Source organism: Talaromyces rugulosus, chromosome VI (assembly GCF_013368755.1).
Source record: "Talaromyces rugulosus chromosome VI, complete sequence".
Taxonomy (NCBI): Eukaryota; Fungi; Ascomycota; class Eurotiomycetes; order Eurotiales; family Trichocomaceae; genus Talaromyces; species Talaromyces rugulosus.
This window is the reverse complement of record NC_049566.1, coordinates 3,214,383-3,236,127: the sequence shown is the minus strand read 5'-3', so window position 1 is coordinate 3,236,127 and position 21,745 is coordinate 3,214,383. Positions and strand designations below refer to the sequence as shown.

General features: G+C 49.3%; 10 protein-coding genes across 10 annotated transcripts; 5 read left to right on the top strand and 5 right to left on the bottom strand.

Moving 5' to 3' along the window:
* Positions 1-119: 119 nt before the first annotated feature.
* On the top strand, positions 120-982 carry TRUGW13939_11498 (uncharacterized protein; the record flags this gene model as incomplete). Its single annotated transcript, XM_035494605.1, has 3 exons — positions 120-236; positions 297-421; positions 478-982. 3 exons carry the CDS (start codon positions 120-122, stop codon positions 980-982), a joined length of 747 nt encoding a protein of 248 aa, XP_035350498.1.
* A 159-nt stretch (positions 983-1,141) lies between these two features.
* On the bottom strand, positions 1,142-2,159 carry TRUGW13939_11497 (uncharacterized protein; the record flags this gene model as incomplete). The annotated part of the gene is made up of 2 exons (XM_035494604.1): positions 1,142-1,640; positions 1,699-2,159. The coding sequence occupies 2 exons, from the start codon at positions 2,157-2,159 to the stop codon at positions 1,142-1,144; spliced, it is 960 nt and encodes a 319-aa protein (XP_035350497.1).
* Positions 2,160-5,548: 3,389 nt separating this feature from the next.
* Positions 5,549-7,979, top strand: TRUGW13939_11496 (uncharacterized protein; the record flags this gene model as incomplete). The annotated part of the gene is made up of 3 exons (XM_035494603.1): positions 5,549-5,892; positions 5,951-7,094; positions 7,317-7,979. 3 exons carry the CDS (start codon positions 5,549-5,551, stop codon positions 7,977-7,979), a joined length of 2,151 nt encoding a protein of 716 aa, XP_035350496.1.
* Positions 7,980-8,072: 93 nt separating this feature from the next.
* On the bottom strand, positions 8,073-9,261 carry TRUGW13939_11495 (uncharacterized protein; the record flags this gene model as incomplete). The annotated part of the gene is made up of 4 exons (XM_035494602.1): positions 8,073-8,564; positions 8,613-8,708; positions 8,759-9,030; positions 9,078-9,261. The coding sequence occupies 4 exons, from the start codon at positions 9,259-9,261 to the stop codon at positions 8,073-8,075; spliced, it is 1,044 nt and encodes a 347-aa protein (XP_035350495.1).
* A 731-nt stretch (positions 9,262-9,992) lies between these two features.
* Positions 9,993-10,994, top strand: TRUGW13939_11494 (uncharacterized protein; the record flags this gene model as incomplete). The annotated part of the gene is made up of 4 exons (XM_035494601.1): positions 9,993-10,161; positions 10,221-10,273; positions 10,330-10,484; positions 10,544-10,994. The coding sequence occupies 4 exons, from the start codon at positions 9,993-9,995 to the stop codon at positions 10,992-10,994; spliced, it is 828 nt and encodes a 275-aa protein (XP_035350494.1).
* A 269-nt stretch (positions 10,995-11,263) lies between these two features.
* Positions 11,264-12,590, bottom strand: TRUGW13939_11493 (uncharacterized protein; the record flags this gene model as incomplete). Its single annotated transcript, XM_035494600.1, has 4 exons — positions 11,264-11,847; positions 11,906-12,427; positions 12,482-12,502; positions 12,560-12,590. The coding sequence occupies 4 exons, from the start codon at positions 12,588-12,590 to the stop codon at positions 11,264-11,266; spliced, it is 1,158 nt and encodes a 385-aa protein (XP_035350493.1).
* Positions 12,591-12,998: 408 nt separating this feature from the next.
* TRUGW13939_11492 (uncharacterized protein) lies at positions 12,999-15,232 on the bottom strand (the record flags this gene model as incomplete). The annotated part of the gene is made up of 6 exons (XM_035494599.1): positions 12,999-13,049; positions 13,109-13,459; positions 13,521-13,716; positions 13,765-14,477; positions 14,529-14,951; positions 15,065-15,232. 6 exons carry the CDS (start codon positions 15,230-15,232, stop codon positions 12,999-13,001), a joined length of 1,902 nt encoding a protein of 633 aa, XP_035350492.1.
* A 1,001-nt stretch (positions 15,233-16,233) lies between these two features.
* On the top strand, positions 16,234-16,706 carry TRUGW13939_11491 (uncharacterized protein; the record flags this gene model as incomplete). Its single annotated transcript, XM_035494598.1, has 4 exons — positions 16,234-16,386; positions 16,436-16,460; positions 16,521-16,530; positions 16,583-16,706. The coding sequence occupies 4 exons, from the start codon at positions 16,234-16,236 to the stop codon at positions 16,704-16,706; spliced, it is 312 nt and encodes a 103-aa protein (XP_035350491.1).
* Positions 16,707-17,252: 546 nt separating this feature from the next.
* On the top strand, positions 17,253-19,906 carry TRUGW13939_11490 (uncharacterized protein; the record flags this gene model as incomplete). Its single annotated transcript, XM_035494597.1, has 7 exons — positions 17,253-18,634; positions 18,686-18,743; positions 18,790-18,866; positions 18,917-19,029; positions 19,084-19,469; positions 19,528-19,635; positions 19,694-19,906. The coding sequence occupies 7 exons, from the start codon at positions 17,253-17,255 to the stop codon at positions 19,904-19,906; spliced, it is 2,337 nt and encodes a 778-aa protein (XP_035350490.1).
* Positions 19,907-20,318: 412 nt separating this feature from the next.
* On the bottom strand, positions 20,319-21,701 carry TRUGW13939_11489 (uncharacterized protein; the record flags this gene model as incomplete). Its single annotated transcript, XM_035494596.1, has 2 exons — positions 20,319-21,437; positions 21,498-21,701. The coding sequence occupies 2 exons, from the start codon at positions 21,699-21,701 to the stop codon at positions 20,319-20,321; spliced, it is 1,323 nt and encodes a 440-aa protein (XP_035350489.1).
* Between the last annotated feature and the right edge of the window lie 44 nt (positions 21,702-21,745).

Genomic DNA, 21,745 nt, shown 5'->3' with positions numbered 1-21,745 from the left:
CAAAATTTCCCATCACCCTCACTCACCCCGCTCGACCTCCCTAGAGTTCACTACTGACAGTGACAACACATTACTTTACTTCCGACTCTTACCTACTACTGTCCCCAAAGCAACTCGACATGTCGGCCGACCAGACCAATACAAAAGAAGAAAAAGACGACAAAGCATACGAGCAGCGACACGTGCACGACGTGTACCAGCAAATCGCAAGCCACTTTTCCTCAACGCGCTACAAGGTCTCCCATCCCTCTGCCTAAAAGAATTTTTTTTTTTTCTCTTTATTCTAACGTAACCAGCCGTGGCCGATCGTCGAACGATTCCTACAAAGCCAGCTCCCGGGCTCAATCGGACTAGACGTGGGCTGCGGAAATGGCAAGTATCTGACCGTGAACCGCGATGTTTTTATCATTGCATCGGATAGGTATGGGGGTTTTGAGAAAAAATATATATAAAAATTCATAAAACTAACTAAAATAGGTCTGACGCGCTGGCCAGAATCGCAGCCCAGCATCATCCACACTCGACCGTCGTGGCGGATATCCTGAGCCTGCCGCATCCCGATGCGGTCTTTGACTTTGCGATTTCCGTGGCTGTTGTGCACCATTTGTCCACCGCGGAGCGCAGGGTGCAGGCTGTAAGAGCTATTTTGCAGTGTCTTGCACCGGAAAGCAGCAACCCCCCAAAAGAGGGAGGGACGGCGCTGATATATGTCTGGGCGCTGGAACAAAAGGCAAGCCGGCGCGGCTGGGACAAGGGCGATCAGCAGGATGTCATGGTTCCATGGGTCCTGCGCAGCAACAGACCGGCTGCTGCTGCTGCTGCTGACACACCCGAGCAGGTGTTTCATCGATACTACCATCTGTACCAAGAAGGCGAACTCGAGAGGGACATTTGCGCGGCGGGTGGCCGCGTGGTGGAATCGGGTTATGAAAAGGACAACTGGTGGGCCATAGCCACCCGTCCCGAGTCTTTTTCGGAGTAACAGGGGGGTGAAAAGAAGAGAAACAAAAGAAAATGGTATCTTTCAATCGTCAGACGTGACCAGTGATGAATCCACATCACTCGTATTTGCAAAGACTATCTACCTCCCACAACGCTATGCAATATGCAAAACCAAAAAAAAAAACCAAAACCAAAAAATTCAGGCCCTTGTGCGAGGCACTTGTGGCTCTATTCCCGGCATATCCCCAGGCGGACGCATATGTAATGGGGGCGGCGGTCGCGACATTCGATACGGATCCATCATGGGCTGTGACAGGGGAGCGTACGCCGGCACGCCGGCCGTAAGCTCTTCCAGCGACGGCAGCTGAGGAGGAGCATGTGCCTGAGACATCACCTGTGGGATATGTTGTTGTGGCGGCGGCGGCGGTGGCACTATCGACGGTTGTACAGCTCGCTGTGAAACCGGTGCAACTGGTGCAACTGAAACCGACTGTCTTCGCAGCCGAGGCATCACCGTGTTGCTCCGACGGACCTTGGTGGGAGGAGGCTCGATGGAGCCACCGCTGGACAGGGAGAAGGGCACCACCCCGGCGCGGCGAGCCATCTCTTGTTCGCCGAGCTGCCAGTGCATCGCCTCGGCGGCTCGCCATGGAATGGCCATTTCTTCGGCCACTTTGGCCCACATTTCTGCCTTGAATCTATAGGTCTGTTAGTTCTGGTTTTTGTAATAGCAAAGAAAAGAGAGAAAAAAATCACCTCTCGTACAGCCGCGCGAGCTTGTTCTTGCGATCCTCGTCCCACTCGCTCCGGCGCTCGAGATAGTTCTGGTAGTGAAGTCGACAACTGATGGCGCTGCGCCCGGGCAGCCGCTTGCTGATGTCCTCCCACTTCATGCCCCGGCCGCGGAGCTCGATGATCAGGGCGTCCTCGTCCGGCGACCACTTGGACTGTTTCTTTGCCGGGGGCTCGTTTCCGAGAGAGGACAGACTGCGCTTGGGTCCAGTAGCAGAAGGCTGGCCGGTCACGATGCCCGTCACCGGCGGCAGAGGCAATGCTGGCGCGACCATGGGCATGATGGCAGACGGGCCCGACTGCCTTCTCGATGGCGAAGGGTAGGCCGAAGTCGGGAGCGCTTCCTCATCGTCAGGCTTGAGAAGCAGTGAGATATCCACTTTGGCGGGGGATATCGGGTTGACCGGTTGTTGTATGAGGATCATATGCGCGTTTTTTTGCTGTTGCTTAGTATCTAGTATCCAGTATTTTGTGTTGTTGTTGTTGTTGTTGTTGTTTTTTGCAAACGGGCGAGATGATGGCGGGGAAAGTGAGGCCAGCACACAGAATAAATAGTGAATCATAAACCGAGAATCATCAGGCAGACGGCAATTTCTTGCTTCGGGTATTCGTAGTGAAGTAGGGCAGAGTCGAGTTTCAAGCCCGGGGCCCAAGAAGGCAGCAAACCAGCAAACCAGCAAATGCTGTCCAATACCGAGGCAAACGCAGAATAACGAATGCAAAGCAGTTCCCTAGCCAGAGAGACGAGACGAGCCGGTAGCGAATGGATGGGATGTGTTGTTGTTCTGGGTGTCCAGGGATCCAGGGTGTAGGTAGTTGAAAGGAAGAGAGAAGAGGGAAGAGGGACGAGGCAGGAAGTAATATGGAGGAGGAATATTACTTCAGGACCGGGCTAGTTCGGTATAGGGTTTGAGGACATGACAGGATTATTGGGCCGGCACGGCTCCACTACCCAGATCAACTTGGAGGAATATATTATTATTGTAGCAATAATAACAGCAGCAATAATACTACTAATTAATTAAATTAATGGCTGTTATGTCTCGCTGACTAACTAGCTGCTTCATGATGCATCGACGGTTCCGCCAGCACTGACCGTTGCTGGTTCCGAGGAACGTGATGAAGCTTTGACATGTTGTCTAGACCGCTGTCTGTACAGAGTACATGGGACGTGGGCTGGGACTGCCGATCTGGGCCAGGTCTGAGTTCAACAGGTACACAGTTGAACATGATGATTGCTACGACTAGTAGTGATGGTATTAAATGCAGATGAAATAACGAAAGAATGAAATGGCTAAATACTCTGTAACATGAAAAACATGAAATAACGGGGAATTTGCAGTCCCAGTCGGGCAAATGAACGCCTTCAGCCAGGACTGGGCCGGACCCACCGCCCCACCGTCCACCCGAACTGATACGGTACGACGTTACAGCATCTCGCAAGCCTTTTAGTCGGGTTGTCACATGTAATCATATAATACTGGAAATTAGACACTGAGCGAACCGATGGCAGTTCCCATTACTACTCCATGCCCCGAGATGTCAGTCAAGCCACAAGGGCAAACGGTGGATCTGGGTGCGTCCAGACTGGCGATCTGTATGCAGGCAGTCTCCTTGCATAACGACGTATATATGCACACACGAATATATATCTGTATGTATGTACACACACACACATGTATAGTATATTTATATATATTTATACATATGTATATAGGTGTACAATAATATCAAAGACACAGTACTTCACTCGTACCTATCTACTCTCCTTGTATAGTAGATCGGAGAACGTTGGTACTTGTACTAGTGGCAACGGTCAGTAGCGGGCCCATCCCTGCTAGCGTGGCGTCTGGTTCGTCACCAGGACCCACTGGTTGAGGCTGATTAGTCCGGGTGGGGCAGGGTGGTGGGGCCGGCCAGCGTTTTAGCGGGCGCAACCGTGTCTGGTTCGTTTCAGCAAAAGCCCGTGCGTCTTTTGTATTTGTTTATACGGTATTTTTTTTAAAATTATTATTGTTACAGGCTGTACAGTGTACAGGTGTAATACAATGCTACGCGAAGGATGATTATGGCACCCGTTCATCGACTAGCGCGTCTATATATAACCATATATGCATTCTCGGTACTATATAGATGAAACGATTCCTCCCTCAGCATTGGGGCGGCAATCTCCGTGCGGTTCGCATGAATGAATTTCGACCCACTGCATTTAAATGGCAAATGACCGGGTAGACGAAGGAGTTCTTCCACTACTACATTGACATTCTTGTTCTTATTATTATCTTTTATATTCTGTTTGTCCACCAAATTAAAGGACATGGCTTGAAACAACAACATAACAGTGGCTTGGCAAACGTGGCCACCACGCTGATTGGGCGGCCGCCTCGGTCAGCTGTCTCACCAGGCCCTAACCCAATCAGCCCGCCTAAACAGTTTGTCGATCCTCTAAAACCCTCATTCTTGTCCCCCCGGCTCGTTTAAGCGAGCTTTGCGATAAGCCCGGCGATAAGTCGGTGAATTCACCGCCGGAAACTCGATGCAAGGAGTCCGTACGATACATAAACTACTGCAACTTTCCTCGCCAGAACGAACCAGCGGGCATCTTATTATTGTAGCATGGGATGTTGCTTCTTTCGGACAAGTTGTGCGCGCAAGTTCTAGACCAACGTCGCACGACCCCCGAATTTTAATTAGCATCATTACTGAGTCTGTCCTTTCGTACTAGGCAGTAGCAGGCAGGAGTAAAATTAACGCGAACCTTGCGATCGGGTGGAGTGCGGAGTAGCGCTCTGAGTCTGTATTCATTTTTGTAACAAAGTACGCAGTAACAACGTAATACTGGTACGAGTAAGAGACAGCGGTGAGCACGGCATATTATTATTGTGTGCATGGCATGCGTGGCCAGCGAGCATGGCAGTGGGGCTTCATTTGCTGTACAGAGTACGGAGTACAGAGTACAGAATACGCAGTACGTACAGTACGCAGATACTGTATACACAGAGTAGATCGCAGGCTTTTCTTGGCGCCACTCGGAGATTTTCTCGCCTCGGCCAATCCCACCGATGTACAGAGAGTATAGCTTCGCCTACAATGCATACTACGCCTAATAATATATTATAACACATATAATAAGAACCCCCAACCAGGATTCCCTGCCTATTTTGGGCGCTGCAGATTCCCCTTTTCTTCCCTTTTTATTCGCTGTTTCAGAAACAGATCATCTTCCTTCAAAGCTGAAATGAGGCGGGTGATCTGTGCCCCCCGGAAGCAGTTCCGTCCGGACCGGAATTTGGGCCAGTGGAGATGACACGAAAAATTTCTTGAAAAAAAAAAAGGAATGAAACGATCCATAACGCCCTTCTTTATTTCTGTGGGCCGTGTGGTCTAGACTGTTGTGGGGTTTTGTTTGTTGTTTGTTGTTTGTCGTTTGTCGTTTGTTGTCTCGACCGGTCGAAAGAAAATACTGATAACAATCTGAGGAGTTTTATGATTTTTGGGTTTTATTTTCAAATATACTCTTGACCTGTTGGAAAATAATGTTGGTTAATGAGTAGTTTACTGTGTAGTTGTAGCTGTAAATAGTATGACAGCGTTCCTCTTTCTGTATACTCCTCGACCTCTTTATTATACAGCGACAAACAACATTTGACCAACAAACGACGACAAAGAGCACAAACAAAGATGACTGAAACACTTATATACACACATCTACATACACCATGGCACACCATCGCCACTTCAACAGACAACCCCCGACTACATGGAAAATACTGTCCCTAACCCCCATTTCCCAGGGGGTGACAACGCCATAAGAATGTCACAAAGACCCAGGAATCTCGAAAATAGAGGGCACCCTGCAGTCAAATGCTATCGGAATGCCTTGTATGTGGTGCTCTTCAGCAACACCGCTTTCATGAACCAAGTACACAAAGCTCATCCGCCAGGCTGTCACGAAAGTACCGGGACCTGTATGGTGTGCCCGTTTCGCGATTTGGCGACAAGGTTCGCCGCTCCAGACGATCAAAGACTCCGGGACACGACCTTTGATGCGGATGTTGACAAGTTTTGGAGAAACGCAACCCGTGCAGACTGGCCCTTTGAACTGCAGAACGATCCTGTGGAATATATGGACAACGTGTTTGGTTTTTTTCAAAGACGGTGAGACTTTATTCTACTCTTTAGTTTTTTTTTTTCCCCCGCTCATGATTGTGTATAGTAAGGCAAATTGGCTCAAGGATCTTGTATTCCCAACACCGAAAAAGCTGAGAGCCTGCCAAGAGTGCTCCCATATCACATACGACGAGGCTCCATTTCCAAACATTGCAGTCTCGATGCCCTGCGAAGACTCTTTCCAAGTAAAATTAGAAACCCAAATCGCCGCGAAATACCCAGAGAATGCAACCGAGGCAGAGTGGTGCAACCAGTGCGGACGGCGCACCATGCACAACTACACCGAGCCCATCCAGCGCGTTCCTCTTATTCTGCCCATTCAGATAACTCCGACGTACAAGAATGACCATGACACTATGTATAAAGGAACTCTGGACCGTCTGGATCCTTTCCTGGCCTTTTCAAGTTATCCGGACCCGAAATCGCATCCGGAGAAGCTCAAGTACACATTTTATCGACTACATGGGGTTATCTTGCATACTGGTGGACCAAGATCAGACCATTATATATCTGCCGTGAACTATCGAGGCCAAGGCTGGCTGCTGTTCAATGACCAAGATTCGGAAGATCCGTCGTTGCCTCTTCGGATGCAGCATCGCAGTGCTCCGAGCCGGCCTATAACGCTAAAGGGGGTTGAGGAGATGCAAAAGAACGACTGGCGTGTTTTTGTATTGCTTTATGAACGGCTTTTCGGGCTTGATGGCCAGGTCCAGGCGGGTACTGGCGGAACAAATGGAGAAGATACAAATGGACACGATACAGCAGGGGAAGATTCCGATACGGATGGAGCCGACACAAATGAACAAGTTGCAACAAATGGGGATGCCACGAATGGAGATGCCGCAAATGAAGAAGCTACAATCTATCAAGATACTCCATATTTTCTAACAAATGAAGATTTTGCAACAGTTGCCAGCCTTGTAGCAGCAGACGGACCTTTTGCAACAAATGGAGATTCTCCAATAATTGGAGATACTGGGCCCGTTTGGGACGATCCAGCTTATTGGAATACTGCAACTACAGAAGAAGCTCCAACAAGTGGGGTCGCTGAAACGAATGGAGCTGCAACAAATGGAGAAGATGCTGCAACATTCAAAGCTCTTTCGGATTTCCTTACAACAGTCGGGGGAACCCCAAATCGTGGACGGAAACGAACAAACAGCGCTTCATATGGTCCGCAACTAGCCAAGGTGAGCAACACATGTATCAGTTTCAACATGGTTATATGTCTAATGTGTGTATACTTTACAGAGAAGAATCACCGAGAATGAGTAGTTTGTCTTGCCAAAAACCATTTGGCAGATTAGTAGTTTTGTATCAATAGTGTCATGTTAGTTATTAGTTAATCTTTTATTTGTAATGCTAATATAGGTCTGTTAATATTACTTTGATTTTCAATTTGCGGTAATTAGTGCGGGTGTCAATTTATGTACCCGTCCACAACCATCAACCTAACATACAATAATGTCAATATGACATCCCACCTCCTCACCTCCCTCATAAGCCAACTCTCCACATACCCTTCTCCTTTCTCTTCTCCTCAAACCAATAACAACGTGCAAACAAACCAAAGCAAAAACCTCCTCCTCACTCTGCATTGCCTCTTCCCAAATGACCTCCTGCTGGCACTCGACATCATTGATCGGCGGCTGATTCGACGGTATCACAATCGCCACGACGAGAATGGACCTGAAAACGAAGAAGATATATCTATAAATGAGGTATTCTTCGTCGCTTCTACGTCGAAAAACCAGTCCACAACGCAAGACAAGACATATGAAGTCCGTTTAAACGCGTGGAACTGCTCATGTCCAGCTTTTGCAATGCGCGCGTTTCAACAATCTTTTCCTCATTCTGTCAATCACGAATTGGAAAATCAATCAAATGAGGAAAAAGGAGAGGCTTGGTTTGGCGGGACGCTGATACAACAGAAAGAAAATGTACCAGTATGCAAACATCTCCTCGCGTGTGTTCTCGCGGCGAAATGTGCGTCGCTGTTTGGGCGGGGAATTGCCGAGGATCGTGTTGTTGAAAAGGAGGAGTTGGCTGGGTGGTGTGCTGGATTTGCGGCGTGATTTTTTTTTTCTTTCTCTACGATTAAATTACGATGTAACGATAATGTGATAATATGACAATGCATATAGTGGTATGTGTATGATAGAACATCCTTATGAACCCTTCTTCTTCTCCTTGTTCGTCTCCTCCTTGCCCTCCTTTTCGCCATTGGTACTACCCCCGTTTTGTTTCCGGGCCTCATCCTCCTTCTTCACCTCGAGCTCCTCCTGCTGCTGGCGGTTCTGGATCTTGTTCTCGATCAGATCGTGGAAAGCCGTGATGGCGCGGATCAAGCTGCTTAGATAAATGGCCATGAGCTGGTCATTGGTCTTGACGCTCATCGCGCGCACAAGCTCGCTGTTCTCGATGCCCGAGTCGGGGCCTGTTGCTGCTGCTTCTTCTTCCGATTTCGGGGTCGACAGGTTCGGGAGCAGATTGAAAATGTCCTGCAGGTTGCCCAGGATAGCGTGGTTGATGGGGAGTTCGTGGTCGAGCACTTTTTGCAGGTACTGGCCGATATCGCGCAGGCGCAGGTGGAGGCCTTGTAATGATTGGAGTTGCCCGGTTATTCTGTTGCTCAACGTGCCGATGGCCACGTCACGGATCTGACGAGTTAGTGGAAAGAGTCAAGGAAAAGTGGTGAGAAAACGTACATCGCGAAGTAAATGTTCAACGCCAATTTCTTCTGCTTCCTCCGCCTCGATTATTGATGGAGTGTGCACAAATGTCTTGGACGTGGTTGTACCGTCCTAATAGATCCGATTAGCCATACCCCTAGAAACTCTAGAATCGTACGCACGTCTTTGATCTCTTCCACGGCAAAGTATGCATCCGTCGGAACGCCGACTTCCTTGGGCTGAACGTCGATAATCACCAGCAGCGGGTTCGGGGTGTAACGCTTGAACAGCTCGTTGATCTCCGCGTCCGACGCTCGCAGCTTGGGCCCCGAGTGGTACCATCCGACCAGCTTCTCTCGGGCGTTGATCTTTTTGAACATGTCGTTCATCGACTCGACAAAGTTGTGGTCCAGGAACCACACCGTCGGGTCCTTTTCGTCTTCCTCGAAGGGGACTGGCTGGGTCAGTACACTCGCCATCGTACAACAGGATGAATCTTACCCGCAAAGCTATTCGACACCCGCACGTTTGTGCCATCGTTCTGTCCGAGCAGCACGCCGACCACGCGCTTCCGGGTGCCTTTGGCGGTTCGCCCATAGTGATCTGCCGCGGAAAGAAGAACGAGAGGAGCTACCGAGACAGTGCGCGTCACGAGGGACAGCGTCTCTGCCGTGGTGGCCGGCATTGCAGATATGTGTCTGTATTTTCACGAGAGGCTGCCCGAAACAAAAAGCTGAAGCGGGTGATGGAAGTGGAAGTGTTGATATCAAGGCAGGCAGCGTGGTGTGTCGTAATGGATTCTGGAGCTGGGACGAGCTTAGCTCGACTTATCACCGCCTGCACCGCGCTAGCCGCTTTGGGGTGTGGGTGCCTGGGTGCCTGAGACATACTATTAGCACTGTTTATGCACTCTCTTATGTTGATTTGTTATTATTTAATAGCCGGATTGATATTCTGTTAATATTCCACTGTTCTATTATTACACCCAAGTCTGCTAATTTCATACAGACCTTGATAGATCACTGGCAATACGAGCCTGCTGACACCCCCATAGACACGTAAAGAGTTTTCATGGATAAATTATTGTTTGCTTGCGAATCAAAAAAGTAATATTATAAATATAATATGAATATCATATCATCAAAGGTAAATAGGCTATATAAAATACTCGATCAGCCCTATAGTTCTCGTCCTGGCTGCGGTCCCCGAGGCTCGGACAGGCGGATCGAGCACCGATTTCCCCGGCCGCCGCCCTGTTTTCCGTTCCCGTGCGCTGACATCTCGACGTCCTTCTCTCTCTTCCTCTCCCAGAGCTCGATCATTTGCCTCGCCCTCTCCTCTCCTCTCTCCCCCCCCTCCTCTGTGCAGAGTTCAATCGACGTTGTCAACGCTCTCAATTCCTCTCCACCCCGCTCAATGGCTCCCATCACGCAAGAGACCGTCGACGGTCTCAAGGACATCATCCACAAGCTCGAGTCGCGCGTGGCAGACCTGGAAGGCCGCCTGGTCCATGGCGGCAATGACTCCAAGACTCCCTCAATCTCCGAGCAGGTCCGCATCATCCTGATGGGTCCTCCTGGTGCAGGTGTGTCGCTATCCCATTCCTCGGCTTTTTTCATCTAGTCTCACATGTGCTTTCTGCAGGCAAGGGAACCCAGGCCCCCCGGATCAAGGACAAGTACTGTGTGTGCCATTTGGTAAGTCTTGTCTTTTCGAAATATGTTTTCTGAAGGGTAGCTTATTTTTTTTTTAGGCCACCGGTGATATGCTGCGATCCCAGGTCGCAAAGAAGACGGCGCTGGGCAAGGAGGCCAAGAAGATCATGGACCAGGGCGGTTTGGTCAGCGACGAAATCATGGTCAACATGATCAAGAGCGAGCTCGAAAACAACCAGGAATGCAAGAACGGGTGCGTAGGAGAAGGCGTTTTATCAACTCCCATGTTTCTTTCGGCTAACACCAATTCAGGTTCATTCTCGACGGCTTCCCGCGTACCGTCGCCCAGGCCGAACGCTTGGACGAAATGCTTACCGAGCGCCAGCAGAAGCTTCACAAGGCCATCGAACTGCAGATCGACGACGCCCTGCTTGTTGCCCGTATCACTGGCCGATTGGTCCACCCGGCCTCTGGACGATCATACCACAAGATTTTCAACCCGCCAAAGAATGACATGACGGACGACGTGACTGGCGAGCCCCTGATCCAGCGCTCCGACGACAATGCCGACACGCTCACCAAGCGACTGTCCACCTACCACGCGCAGACCGCCCCGGTCGTCGACTACTACAAGAAGACTGGAATCTGGCGCGGCATTGACGCCAGCCAGGAGCCCGGCCAGGTCTGGAAGAGCGTTTTGGGTGTTTTGCACGACCAAAAAAGCTCCTCTAGCATCCTGAGCAAGGTTGGTCTGTCCAAGTAGACACAGAAACACCACCTACAACGTGCTCATACAACGTGCTCATGACTGGAGAAAAGTTCTATATTTAGCCCTCCCCTTTGTTTTGGCATGACCTTTTGTATTCCATTTCATTTCCGTGTTAAAGATATCGGATAGAGTACGGGCGATTGGAAGTTGCACCGGGATGCTACTTGACTTCGCATCTAGTTGTATAGTAATGTACTGTACTTTCCATTACATCTTTTCAACCTACTAGTACTTGCGTATTAAATTAGAAAAAAAGGTAAAGTCTACAGCTTGATCGGATAGTCCGTCGACTCAATCTTCTCCGGATACACCAGGTCATGCTGCCTGCGCACCTCATCCATGACCTCCATAATAACCACACTCTCCTCCCACGTCATGCCTTCACTCTCCAATTTCCCGTCGCGCACGCAGCGCGCTGCCTCGTCAGCTTCCCAGTACATACCATGCCCATTCGACGGAAACACATTCTCAACCTCCCTCACAGCTTTTACCGGTTCTCCTTCTCGTGTCTTGGAAATAACGCGGTACCGCTCTGGCCGATACGCCGGCCCATCAACCTGGATCTCACCCTTTGTTCCCTGAATGCGAATCGCGGGCCGCGCAGAGTTTTGTTTGTCTGGGTTGCTGTCCACGGGGAAAGCGGTCATGGCGACGGCGTGCGAGGTTCGTTGGAGATTGTTGGAGGGGGTGGTTGTTGGGAAAGTAATGAGCATGGTGGTGTCTTCGTCGGCCCCCGTGCTGGCGGTTTTCACCATGGTCGAGAGGATTGATGAAGGCGGTTTACGCTGCGAGAGGGGAAGGGTGTGGTACAGCGTTTGGAAGGCCCAGGTGAGAGAGTAGATGCCCACTATTATACACTCATTAGCATTTATCACATAGAAACACAGAAACTGTACTGTACGTACAGTCGAGAAGGGCGCCCCCCGCAAGATCCAAGTTGAGCATGCGATGACTCTGATCCCAACCTCCCTGGCCAATACTATTATCTGCAGTAACGCGCAGCACCTCTCCAATTTCTCCTTTCTGGATAAGCTCGCGAACCTGCACACTCAACGGGAAATACCGCGTCCAAACGGCCTCCATCAAAAACAGTTTTTTCTGTTTCGCAAGCTCAACCAGAATCTTGGTTTGTGCGGCATTCACTGTAAACGATTTCTCGCAGAGGACATTCTTCCCACTCTCCAGCGCGAGACGCGCGTTTTGGTAGTGGTGAGAATGCGGCGTGGCGATGTAGATGATGTCGATGTTTGGGTCAGCTACCAGCTCGTCGTAGGACCCGTACGTAGTAGGGTTTCCGGGGATGTTGATGTCGGAGATGAATTCTTCAGCGCGCGTTTTGGACGAGGATGAAGCTACGGCGGTGACGCTGTGGGTTACGTCGTTGGTGTCGCGCGCTTTGGGGTCGCGGAGGAGGTCCTTGACGAATGCTTTTTTTAGGAGTCAGATTGAGTTGAAGCTGTCCGTTATGAAGGGAAACTTACTCTTTGCAATTCCGCCAGTGGCTATGCAGAAATATCAAGTCAGTATTGCACGGTATGGTGTTGAGATGGGATACACACCGAGAATGCCCCATCGAGCGTTGTAGACCATGGTATCAAACGTGTTTTTCTGAGCTTTACTTAACAAAAGAAACTTTATCCAGAAGATAATACTAAAATTGAAAACAAATGGATCAATTTATATCCCACAGGATGAATGTTTCCGGATTTAGATATCCGGCTTCCCCGCAGTCGGCGTAGGTTCCGAGGAGGGGAAGACACGATGTCATACAAGATTCTTATCATTGTCGGCTACTGGATAAATCATTGATGTTTACATGTAGTTCGGTTAGAAGAACGTGTTCCGACTAGGCAAGATATCATTGATATAATTTTAGCTAGAAAAAAAAAAAAGAAACCTGCCAATGCACGACGCCAATGAATGCAAGATAGATAATACAGTAGTTTTATCAGTTGTTATGCACCGAATACAATATCGAAAAAAACATAGATATCAAAATCACGATGGCTCTGTCTTGATCCGCACTTTCTGCTCGGGTGAATCGTTATCCTAAGTCCGTTAGCATTCTGATAACTTGAAAATTGAAAAAAAAAAAAAAAAAAACTCACATCAGCTTTGCGCTTCCCCAATACAGAATCAGGAGTGCCGGTTCGCCCAGCAGCAGCAGCCGGTGCTTCCTTGGTCACTTCGGCGTAACAACTAGCATGATACACCCGATTTCCCACTTTCAGCGCATCTTGCCAGATCCAGTCCTGCACGTCTTCGGACCACGTCGACTCAAACTTTTCCTGGCAAATGGGGCACGGTGCGTTTCGTAGTGCCACATCGTTGGGCGCGCGAAGCCACTGTTTCTGTGGCTGCTTCTTTGCTGCTTCTTCCTCGGCCGCTGCGCTGCTGCCACCTGGTCCGTCGCCAGCCAGATCGCTGGCGTCGTCGTACTCTCTGGATTTAATCCAGTCCTTTTTTTTTTGTCTGTCAGTGAACAAGCTTTTACTGACATCTCATAAAGGCTTGACTTACCCTTTCATCGACATACCAACTCCGGTTCTGTCCACGTTTTGCTGCATCGGCCATACGTTGGTTTGTCTTAAAGTGCCAGTCTAGATGACGAGCCTTTTTCTGCTTGGCTTCCTCGCTGGTAGAGAACCGCCGGCCACAAGTGCCGCACTTGTTACTCTTTGCATCGTATAAACTGTTGAGTAACACTGGTCGCGGTCTGGAACTTGTTAGAATGAGCGGAAAGAGAGAAAACTGATCTACTCACATTTTTATAGACGCTGTACTTAAATGCACATGGATACTGACGTCAGTCGAGCCTTGCGGTGTAGGTGCCGGAGGAGTAAATCCAACTTGGCCAGGGATAATAAAAGGGAGACCGGTGGGTGTAGCTGTAGGTGGCGTGCCGGAAGCAGGAAGAAGGCCTCGCGCTCTCAAAGACGCAATAAGGGGATTTTCGGATGCAATGGGTGTTGCAGATGGCTGTGGTGTGCTGGCCGGCTGAACCTGGGAAAGGATATTGGCGGCAGCTGGCGGTGGAGTAGCCTGTTGGCGGTTTGCTGTTGTCTTGATCAGACTTGCAAGAGTTGTAGGGTTGAGCAGTGCCGCGAGGTTCGGCTGAGACAAAGCCTGTTGCACAGCCTGTGAAGGCGGCGTTGGAGCTGCCGGAGGTGGATAAGCAGGGAGTGTCTGAGGGAAGTTTGCCAACGGTTGCGATGCTGGTTTTGGTGCTGGTGCCAGAGCTGATACTTGATCTCGAACAAGCTTTAGCTGCTCCTGAGGCAGTTGCTGGCGCTGCAGGATTCCTTGAAGATCCAGCAAAGCCTTGAGCCGCTGCTGAATCGCAAAATCCAGAGGATTGTTGGCGAAATCGGACCGAGCGTTCATAATCAATCCTTCAATATCCCGGTGCAATGCGCCCAAGTCTACCTCCTGTGATGGTTGAGGTGTATGGGACTGCCTGCCTGTGTATGGTTCTCCCTAATTATTTGTTAGAAGTCTCGCTAGTCGATAGAAGACTTGTATACTCACGGGTGCTTGTGCTTGAGGATTCCCATTCACTCCATACGGCGCTGGACGAGGACCGGCGTTCTGTGGTGGCGTTGGAGTATGCTTCCAACCTGGAGGCGTCGCAGAACCACGGCCACGAAGGACATCCGGAGGCTGACGTTGTTGCTGGAGAGCAGCGGTTCTTGCCTTGATCAGAGCGTTCTCAATACTCCTCGTAACCTCTACCGGAAACACAGGCCGGGGGTCCAAAGATCCAGGCACGGGTTCTTTCCACGTCCTCAGCATCTCATCAAGCTTTCTCCTCGTCTGCTGATCAACCAACGTATATGCATTCATGAACGTCTGATACAGATTCCGGCCCAAGAATAACGTGTAGGGTGTTCCGACATTTTTCACCACGCTGTCGACTACATAAAGAGCTGGCAGTTTGTGCGCAGGGGGGGTCTACCAACGTAACAATTAGAGCTTCTTCCGCAAGTGAAAACTAGAAACTACATGAAGCACATCTATAACAGAAACCCAGAACAGAAACCCAAAGGACGAAAGGAAGCACCTACAGATCGAATATGGTTCTCCAGAACGCGCGAAATTGCCATGGCATGTTCTGTATTCTCCTTAGCGATAACAGTCAAATTGCTGATCTGGAATCTGTCATTGGTCGTTAGATCTTCCAGAGAGTTTTTGTAGTCCTCTGCCACTTCATCTGAGGGAAGCGCTGAAGACATGGTGTCAGATGGATGTAACGATCTGGAGTAGGAATGAAGCAAGTCAGGAAGATCGTCTCGACTGAGACCACTGTCTCTACCCAAGAACGGACAATATGTTTTTTCTTCTCTTTGTTTGTTCCCTTCTTCTTCTTCTTCTGCCTTGGTGGATTTGTTCTTTTCAGGATCAATTACTTATTTTTTTTCTTTGATCGATCCTTCCACTTTGTTTGTTTTTTCTCTAGACCGCAAGCCTGAAATTGGAAAAGAAACGTCTGGCCACGTTGGACCTCCAAAAGATACAAATTCTGATTGCTTTGGATGTTCCTTGGGGCTCAGTAATCCTTTGGAAAAAAGCGCAGTATTTGGAATCAACAGGTTTTGTAGAATGTTTGCTAGCTATCTTCGCTAGACTGAGAAACAGGTTATGCAACCTCCCACCGAATGTGATTGAAAACGAGAAAAGAAAAGAAAAAGAAAAAAGAAACCGGAAGCCTCAACCGTTCTATACCTAAATCCCACCTAAAATATAGCCCGGTGAAAACAACGCAGCGTACTCGATGGGTTTATGTCAGGAGGACTTTGAGACAAAGTTGATGGAGACAGAGTTGATGCGAAAAGGTGATGCACGCTGAATTGCAACAGACGAAGGAGAAGAAAAAGGGCACCGGATGAAGAAGACCAAGGGAAAAGTTCCGGGGGGAGAATGGCACAGAGAGTGGTGGTAGAAGTAATGAATGAATGAATCAAAGCGAAACGAGGGAAACTTGGTTGTTCTCCGCCGCGGCTGAGTCATCCCGGCTGATGCCTTGTGGCCTCAGGCACGCAAGTGGGATGTGACGTAAGGCCGGGGGATATCAACCCATGTCTCGTCGCTGTTCTTCGTTCATTCTATCAAAAACCACCACTCTTACTGGTTACCGCAGCACATCACACCAAAGCGGGCGAAATCATCGTTAACTCTACCGACAGTTGTCATTTCAACGTCTGAGGCCTATCCGAACTACGCATCCGCCGCAGCCATGAAGCTGGCTCCGTACTTTATCGTTCTCATTCTCGGGCTCTTGCAAGGGGCGCTTGCAGTTAAAGCGCAGCAGAAATCCGTCATCATCACTTTTCCCGATGATACTCCTGACACCGTCATGCTTGAGGCTAAGAGAACAATTACCGACGCTGTGAGTGCTAATGGACTAATACCAGATAAGACTGCTGACGTCCTCACAGGGTGGCTGGATAACTCATGAATACAGTAAGTAACCTTGCCGCCTGCATTATCGCACGAGGAGTTGCTAACATTGTGTGTTTCTAGACCTGTTCAAGTATATATATGACACTACATCCAAGGGACTGACAGACACTAACGTGAAACAGGGGATTTGCCGCAAAAGCTTCTTCCAATGCCCTCCAGACTATCTCGACAGCATCTACCAATTTTCTTCCGGTTATCGAAGAGGACCAAGTCGTTTCGGTCAATGGGGATTTGACCAAGGAGTAACTATACCTGCCATAAGATGAACCTGGAAAGCCCGCCGCATGGGGGTGAGTTCGACTACGCTGGACCCTAGTATCAATATCTCACACGACACCTTTTGGTATAGGCGGAGTTCTAGGCTGGAGTATAAATGGGGTATAAAGAACACTCGTTGGTTGCGGATTTGACATGATCCTGCTGTATTATATGCGTTTTATGAAGTCATGGTGCTATTCACGTTCGCTGATAATGATATTCACTTTAAATTTAACGACTGGGCACGACCCGCAGTAATATTATTGCTTTAAATTCTGTACTTTCGTAAATAAATATGTAAACTCGCTGACTATCAGGTCGTATCACTAGTTTCCCCCCTCGGCCACTAAAGCAGGCACAACTGCCCCGGCGCGTGGATCTGCGGGCGCTCGACGACCTAAACACGACTCCGTCCAGTCTCACGTTCTGCTGCTCCTCTTTCGCAACACGCCTATCGACATGCGCGTCTAAATAATTCCCAGAAAGTCTACGAAAAATACCACCGCGTGGACGAATGTGGTGGCATCGCCCAACATGACTTCCGAACACACAGTCGCCAAGGTCCTGATCGAATGGGTCAACAGTTTCTCGCTGGGCAAGACCATTCGGAGCACAGACGAACTGACCGATGGGATCATTCTCTGGGAGATTTTACAGGATGTCGACCCTCAGCATTTCCTGGACGAGCTGCCAGAGCGCAACCCTTCGGACCACTGGGTCACGCGATGGCAGAACCTCAAACACCTCCACAAACTATTGACCAGCTATATTCGAAGCCAAAACGACGACGAGATCCCCCCCGGCTTGGATCCGTCGCCAGACCTAAAAGCGATAGCCGAAGCAAACTCGCTCAAGGAAACGAATAAACTGCTGAAATTGATTTTGATCGCGGCGATTAGCTCCCCGAACGCGGGCACCTACGTTACGACCCTGCAGGAACTGGGTACATCGACTCAAGAGGTGCTGAAAGATATTATTCAGGAAGCCCACAATACCCAGCATGAAGATTCTGCAGCGGAAGATGAGGACCAAGATGGGACCGCCAAGCGAGACCTCGCCGTTGACCCGGAACTACGATTCGAAGAACGAGTTGGAAAGGTTTTGGCGGAGAATGACAAGCTGGCGAGCGAGAAAAAGGAGATGGAAAAGGCCCTGGAGGATCTGCATAACCGCCTGGCTCGCCTGCAGGAAAATAACGACACTCTACAAACCCGTCTGGCCTCAACGGAGGACCGACTGGTGACGCTAAAGTCTGGAAAAGGAGATGGTGCTTTCAGCGCAAAGGCCCTGGAAAGCAAATCGCGGCAGCAAGAGGAGCTCATTGCAAATCAGGAAGCCAAGATCTCTAGCACCCAGGATGAGATCGACAGTCTCAAAATGTCCCTGGAATCTATGCGAATCAAAACCCAACGTTTCCAGAAATTGCAAGATGACTACGACGAAATGAAGACTGAAAGGGACCAGCTTACCCGCAAAGCAAATGCCGCCGAGAAGTATCGACAAAAGCTCCAAGCAAGCCAGGACTTTGAGAAAGAGAACCAAGCACTCAAAACCCAAGTCGAAGACCTCCAGCAGCAGCTAAAGGAAGCTGATTCAAATCAGCGACGATCTTCAGAGCGCGATGTCGAACTAGAAGAATACCGACGAGTCTTGCCACGCATCGAGCAAGATCGTCACGAGATCCAGAGTCTGAAGAAACAATTGGAATTCAACAACCATGCTCTCACCGAGCGCCTCCAAAGCGCAGAAGAGCAACGGGACCGAGACGAGTCTCTTATCAGTGAGCTTCGCGAGCGGATCCGGGAGTTGGAGGGCTCGCCTGGTAGTCCCTCGCTTACCCCAGGGAATACAACTCCTACGCTACGTGGTACACTGCAAAGGGATCTTGAAGATATTGGAACGAGAGAAACACAGCTGTCAGTATTGTCATTTCCAACCATACAAGCTCACAATACTAACGTTTGTAGGAAATCCGAAAACGAAGAGCTAAAGAAGGAGGTTGAAAAGCTAAAAACCACAAGCTCGGTAGGCATTCCATGTCTTCTTGAGAGAAAAAGACTAATTATAGCAGGTTGGGCCGAGTTTGGAAGCGTACTCTGAAAACTTTGTATTGACGGCACAGCTGGCTCAGGCCAAATCAACGCAAAGGTTAGAACCCTCTCCTATTTTTTGTTATTAGGCGAGCTAAACAGTTCTAGTGAGGAGTATTGGAAACTCTACGATCAATACGCAGAAGTGCGGCAGAAGCTTGCAGATGCCGAAGATGTTATTGATACTACCAAGCGACAAATTGACGACGTAAAAGCGGAGTGTAGGCAACCCGTCCATTTATTATTCTAGCATGATACTGATGTACGTGATATAGTGGGACTTGTCGGTAAAGAAAAACTCGACATCATCACCGAAGTCCGTGATTCCAACTCTGCAGAAATCTCCAAAGTTCGCGCAGATTGGGATGAGCTTTCGCACAAGATTCACCATTTGGAGGCTGAAGTCGACGCCTCGCAGACTCTTGTCAGAGATGTGTGCGCGGAGCGTGATGAACTGCGCACGCTGCTCGACAACAAGCAGGATAGAATCCACTCTGAAGATGAGGACTCCATCAAGGAAATGCAGACACTTCTTGCAGAGTTTGCTGCTAGGGAAAATGCCGAGAACCCCGAGGCTCCTGAAAAGTCGGGCATCGAGCTGCTTAAACACTTTGCAGAAGTCACCGAGAAGAGTGCAGACAGGCTTGCAAAGAGAGCAGTGGTGAGTAAAGCACTTGAAAGTTTGTGTCTTCCTAGACTGACCATGTGTGTGTCTGCAGTATATCCATGACCAAAATGAGCTCATCAAGTCACTCCAAGATCGAGTCAACAACATGGAAGACGCCAATTCCGGCCAGGAGGAAAGCGGAATCCCCAAAGAACGCGAGGTACGATCAGCACATACAAAGAAAAACAAAGTAGAATATATCGTTAACGTAACTCTAGATTGAACTCCAGACCACCATCCAGCGCCAAGCTCGAGAGATTTCTCTCATTTGCTCTGCATGGTACGATCTACAAGGCCGTCTGCAACACAGCAACGTGAGCGTTTCACGCTATCGTCATCCTGCGTCCATGGGTGGCGGTGGCGCGGATTCGCAAAAGGGATGGCTCGCAAAGCAAAGAAGCCTTGTTTCTATGGCAAGTACTCCTAGATAGATAGACTTTGTCAAGTTTGTACACAGTATCTTTTCTTTATGTTTTATAAAACCCTCATTTGTCATGCATTTGAATGTGACATTTTGCATTTCAAGCATATATCAGTTTTATACCTTGTCGTTCTTGGTTTTTGTTCTTTGAATACCTTTGTCTTTTTCTCGATTCCTGTATAGACTTTTCTTAAAACGATAAGTCTGTACTAGATGCATACACTTGTTTAAATTGGATGTGATTTATACATGTGAATTGATATACCCTGTTCATATTCGTATTCGTACATTCTTTGTTTCTTTTAGAGTATGCATTAGCCAATAAATGCCCATTATAGACAGAAAGAAAGACCTTAGCTTTAATAATATACATATAGATGGAAAAAGATCTAATAACAACACATTCCAAAGATTAAAAACGCTCACCATGCCCATTGCCGAGGATTCTTGAGCACATCGAGAATCTCTCGCTCGCGCGCAGTTTCCTCGACGTCCACCTGGCCATCTTCAGCAGCAGCTTGCGTCGTCTCGGTTCTCGTTCCCGAAACAGGGTCCATGTATGCCCAGCTTGCCGTGCGAGGGAGACTCATCAGAATACTTTCAACGCGCGCGTTGGGCGTGCGAAGACCGAAGCTGGTGCCGCGGTCATAGACAAGATTGAATTCCACGTATCGACCGCGGCGGAGCTGTTGCCAGGCCTTTTGTGCCTCGGTATAGGGCATGTCCTTGCGTCGTTCTAGGATGGGCACGTAAGAAGGCAAGAATGATGCCAGGGCGTCGCTGACAAAAGAAAATAGAGTTTCCTGAGGGTTTTGGGAAGATGACGCCGAGGATTGCAAAAAGTGTGCGTCTAGGTCGTCGAAGAAGATACCGCCGACGCCGCGGGCTTCGCCCCGGTGGGGGATGTAGAAGTATTTATCGCACCAGGCCTTGAATTTCGGGTAGTAGGTTGAGTCGTGGCGGTCGCAGGTGTCTTTGATTGTCTGGTGGAAGTGCTTGCAGTCCTCGGGGAAGAGGTAGGAGGGCGTCAAATCCGTGCCTCCGCCAAACCACCAGTTCTTGTCTCCGTTCATGGGGTCTTTCGGGTCTGAGGTCTCGAAATAGCGATAGTTCAAATGCACCGTTGGCGCATTGGGGTTGTGAGGATGCAAGACCAGGGACAGGCCGGCGGCGAAAAAGCTGAGAGACTCGACGTTCGAGCCAACAAAGGACTTGTGGTCTGCGCGCATCTTCTCGATTGCTGGACGTGGCAATTCGCCGTACACGACCGACACGTTCACACCGGCCTTTTCAAAGACATTGCCATCTTGGAGCACGCACGATATGCCTCCGCCGCCATTGGGGCGAGTCCATGTGTCTGCGCGGAAGGGCTGGCCGTCGATCTTGCTCAGCTCTTCTGTGATTTTCTTTTGCTGGTCCTTTATTAACTTCTCCATTCGCAGACGCATCGGCGACGCTTCGTCGACCTTGGACCGGCGTTTCAAGGCCTCGTCGATTTCTGCAATTGTCGGGGCTTCGGTTTGCGCGACATTCTCCGTGACCTGTAGAAAGACGCATAATATGCTTAGCTAGATTTCTTCTTTTGCAGATTGTCAACGCACCATCGAGTATATCAAGGCACCAATAAAGGGGATTCCAATGGCGAGACGAAGATAGGGTCGCCAGATCGTGTATTTCTCGGGTTCTTTCTTGGAGTTGTAGAATCGCACATTTTGGCGCTGCAGGACACGAGAGTAAGCTTCCTTTTTGATGCCTGCGCGAGCGGCAGACCTCGCCATAGGCATCCAGAGGCGAGGAGATGCCATGGTGGCGAGTGTTCACAAGTGGGGGTGTAATATATGCGAGGAAA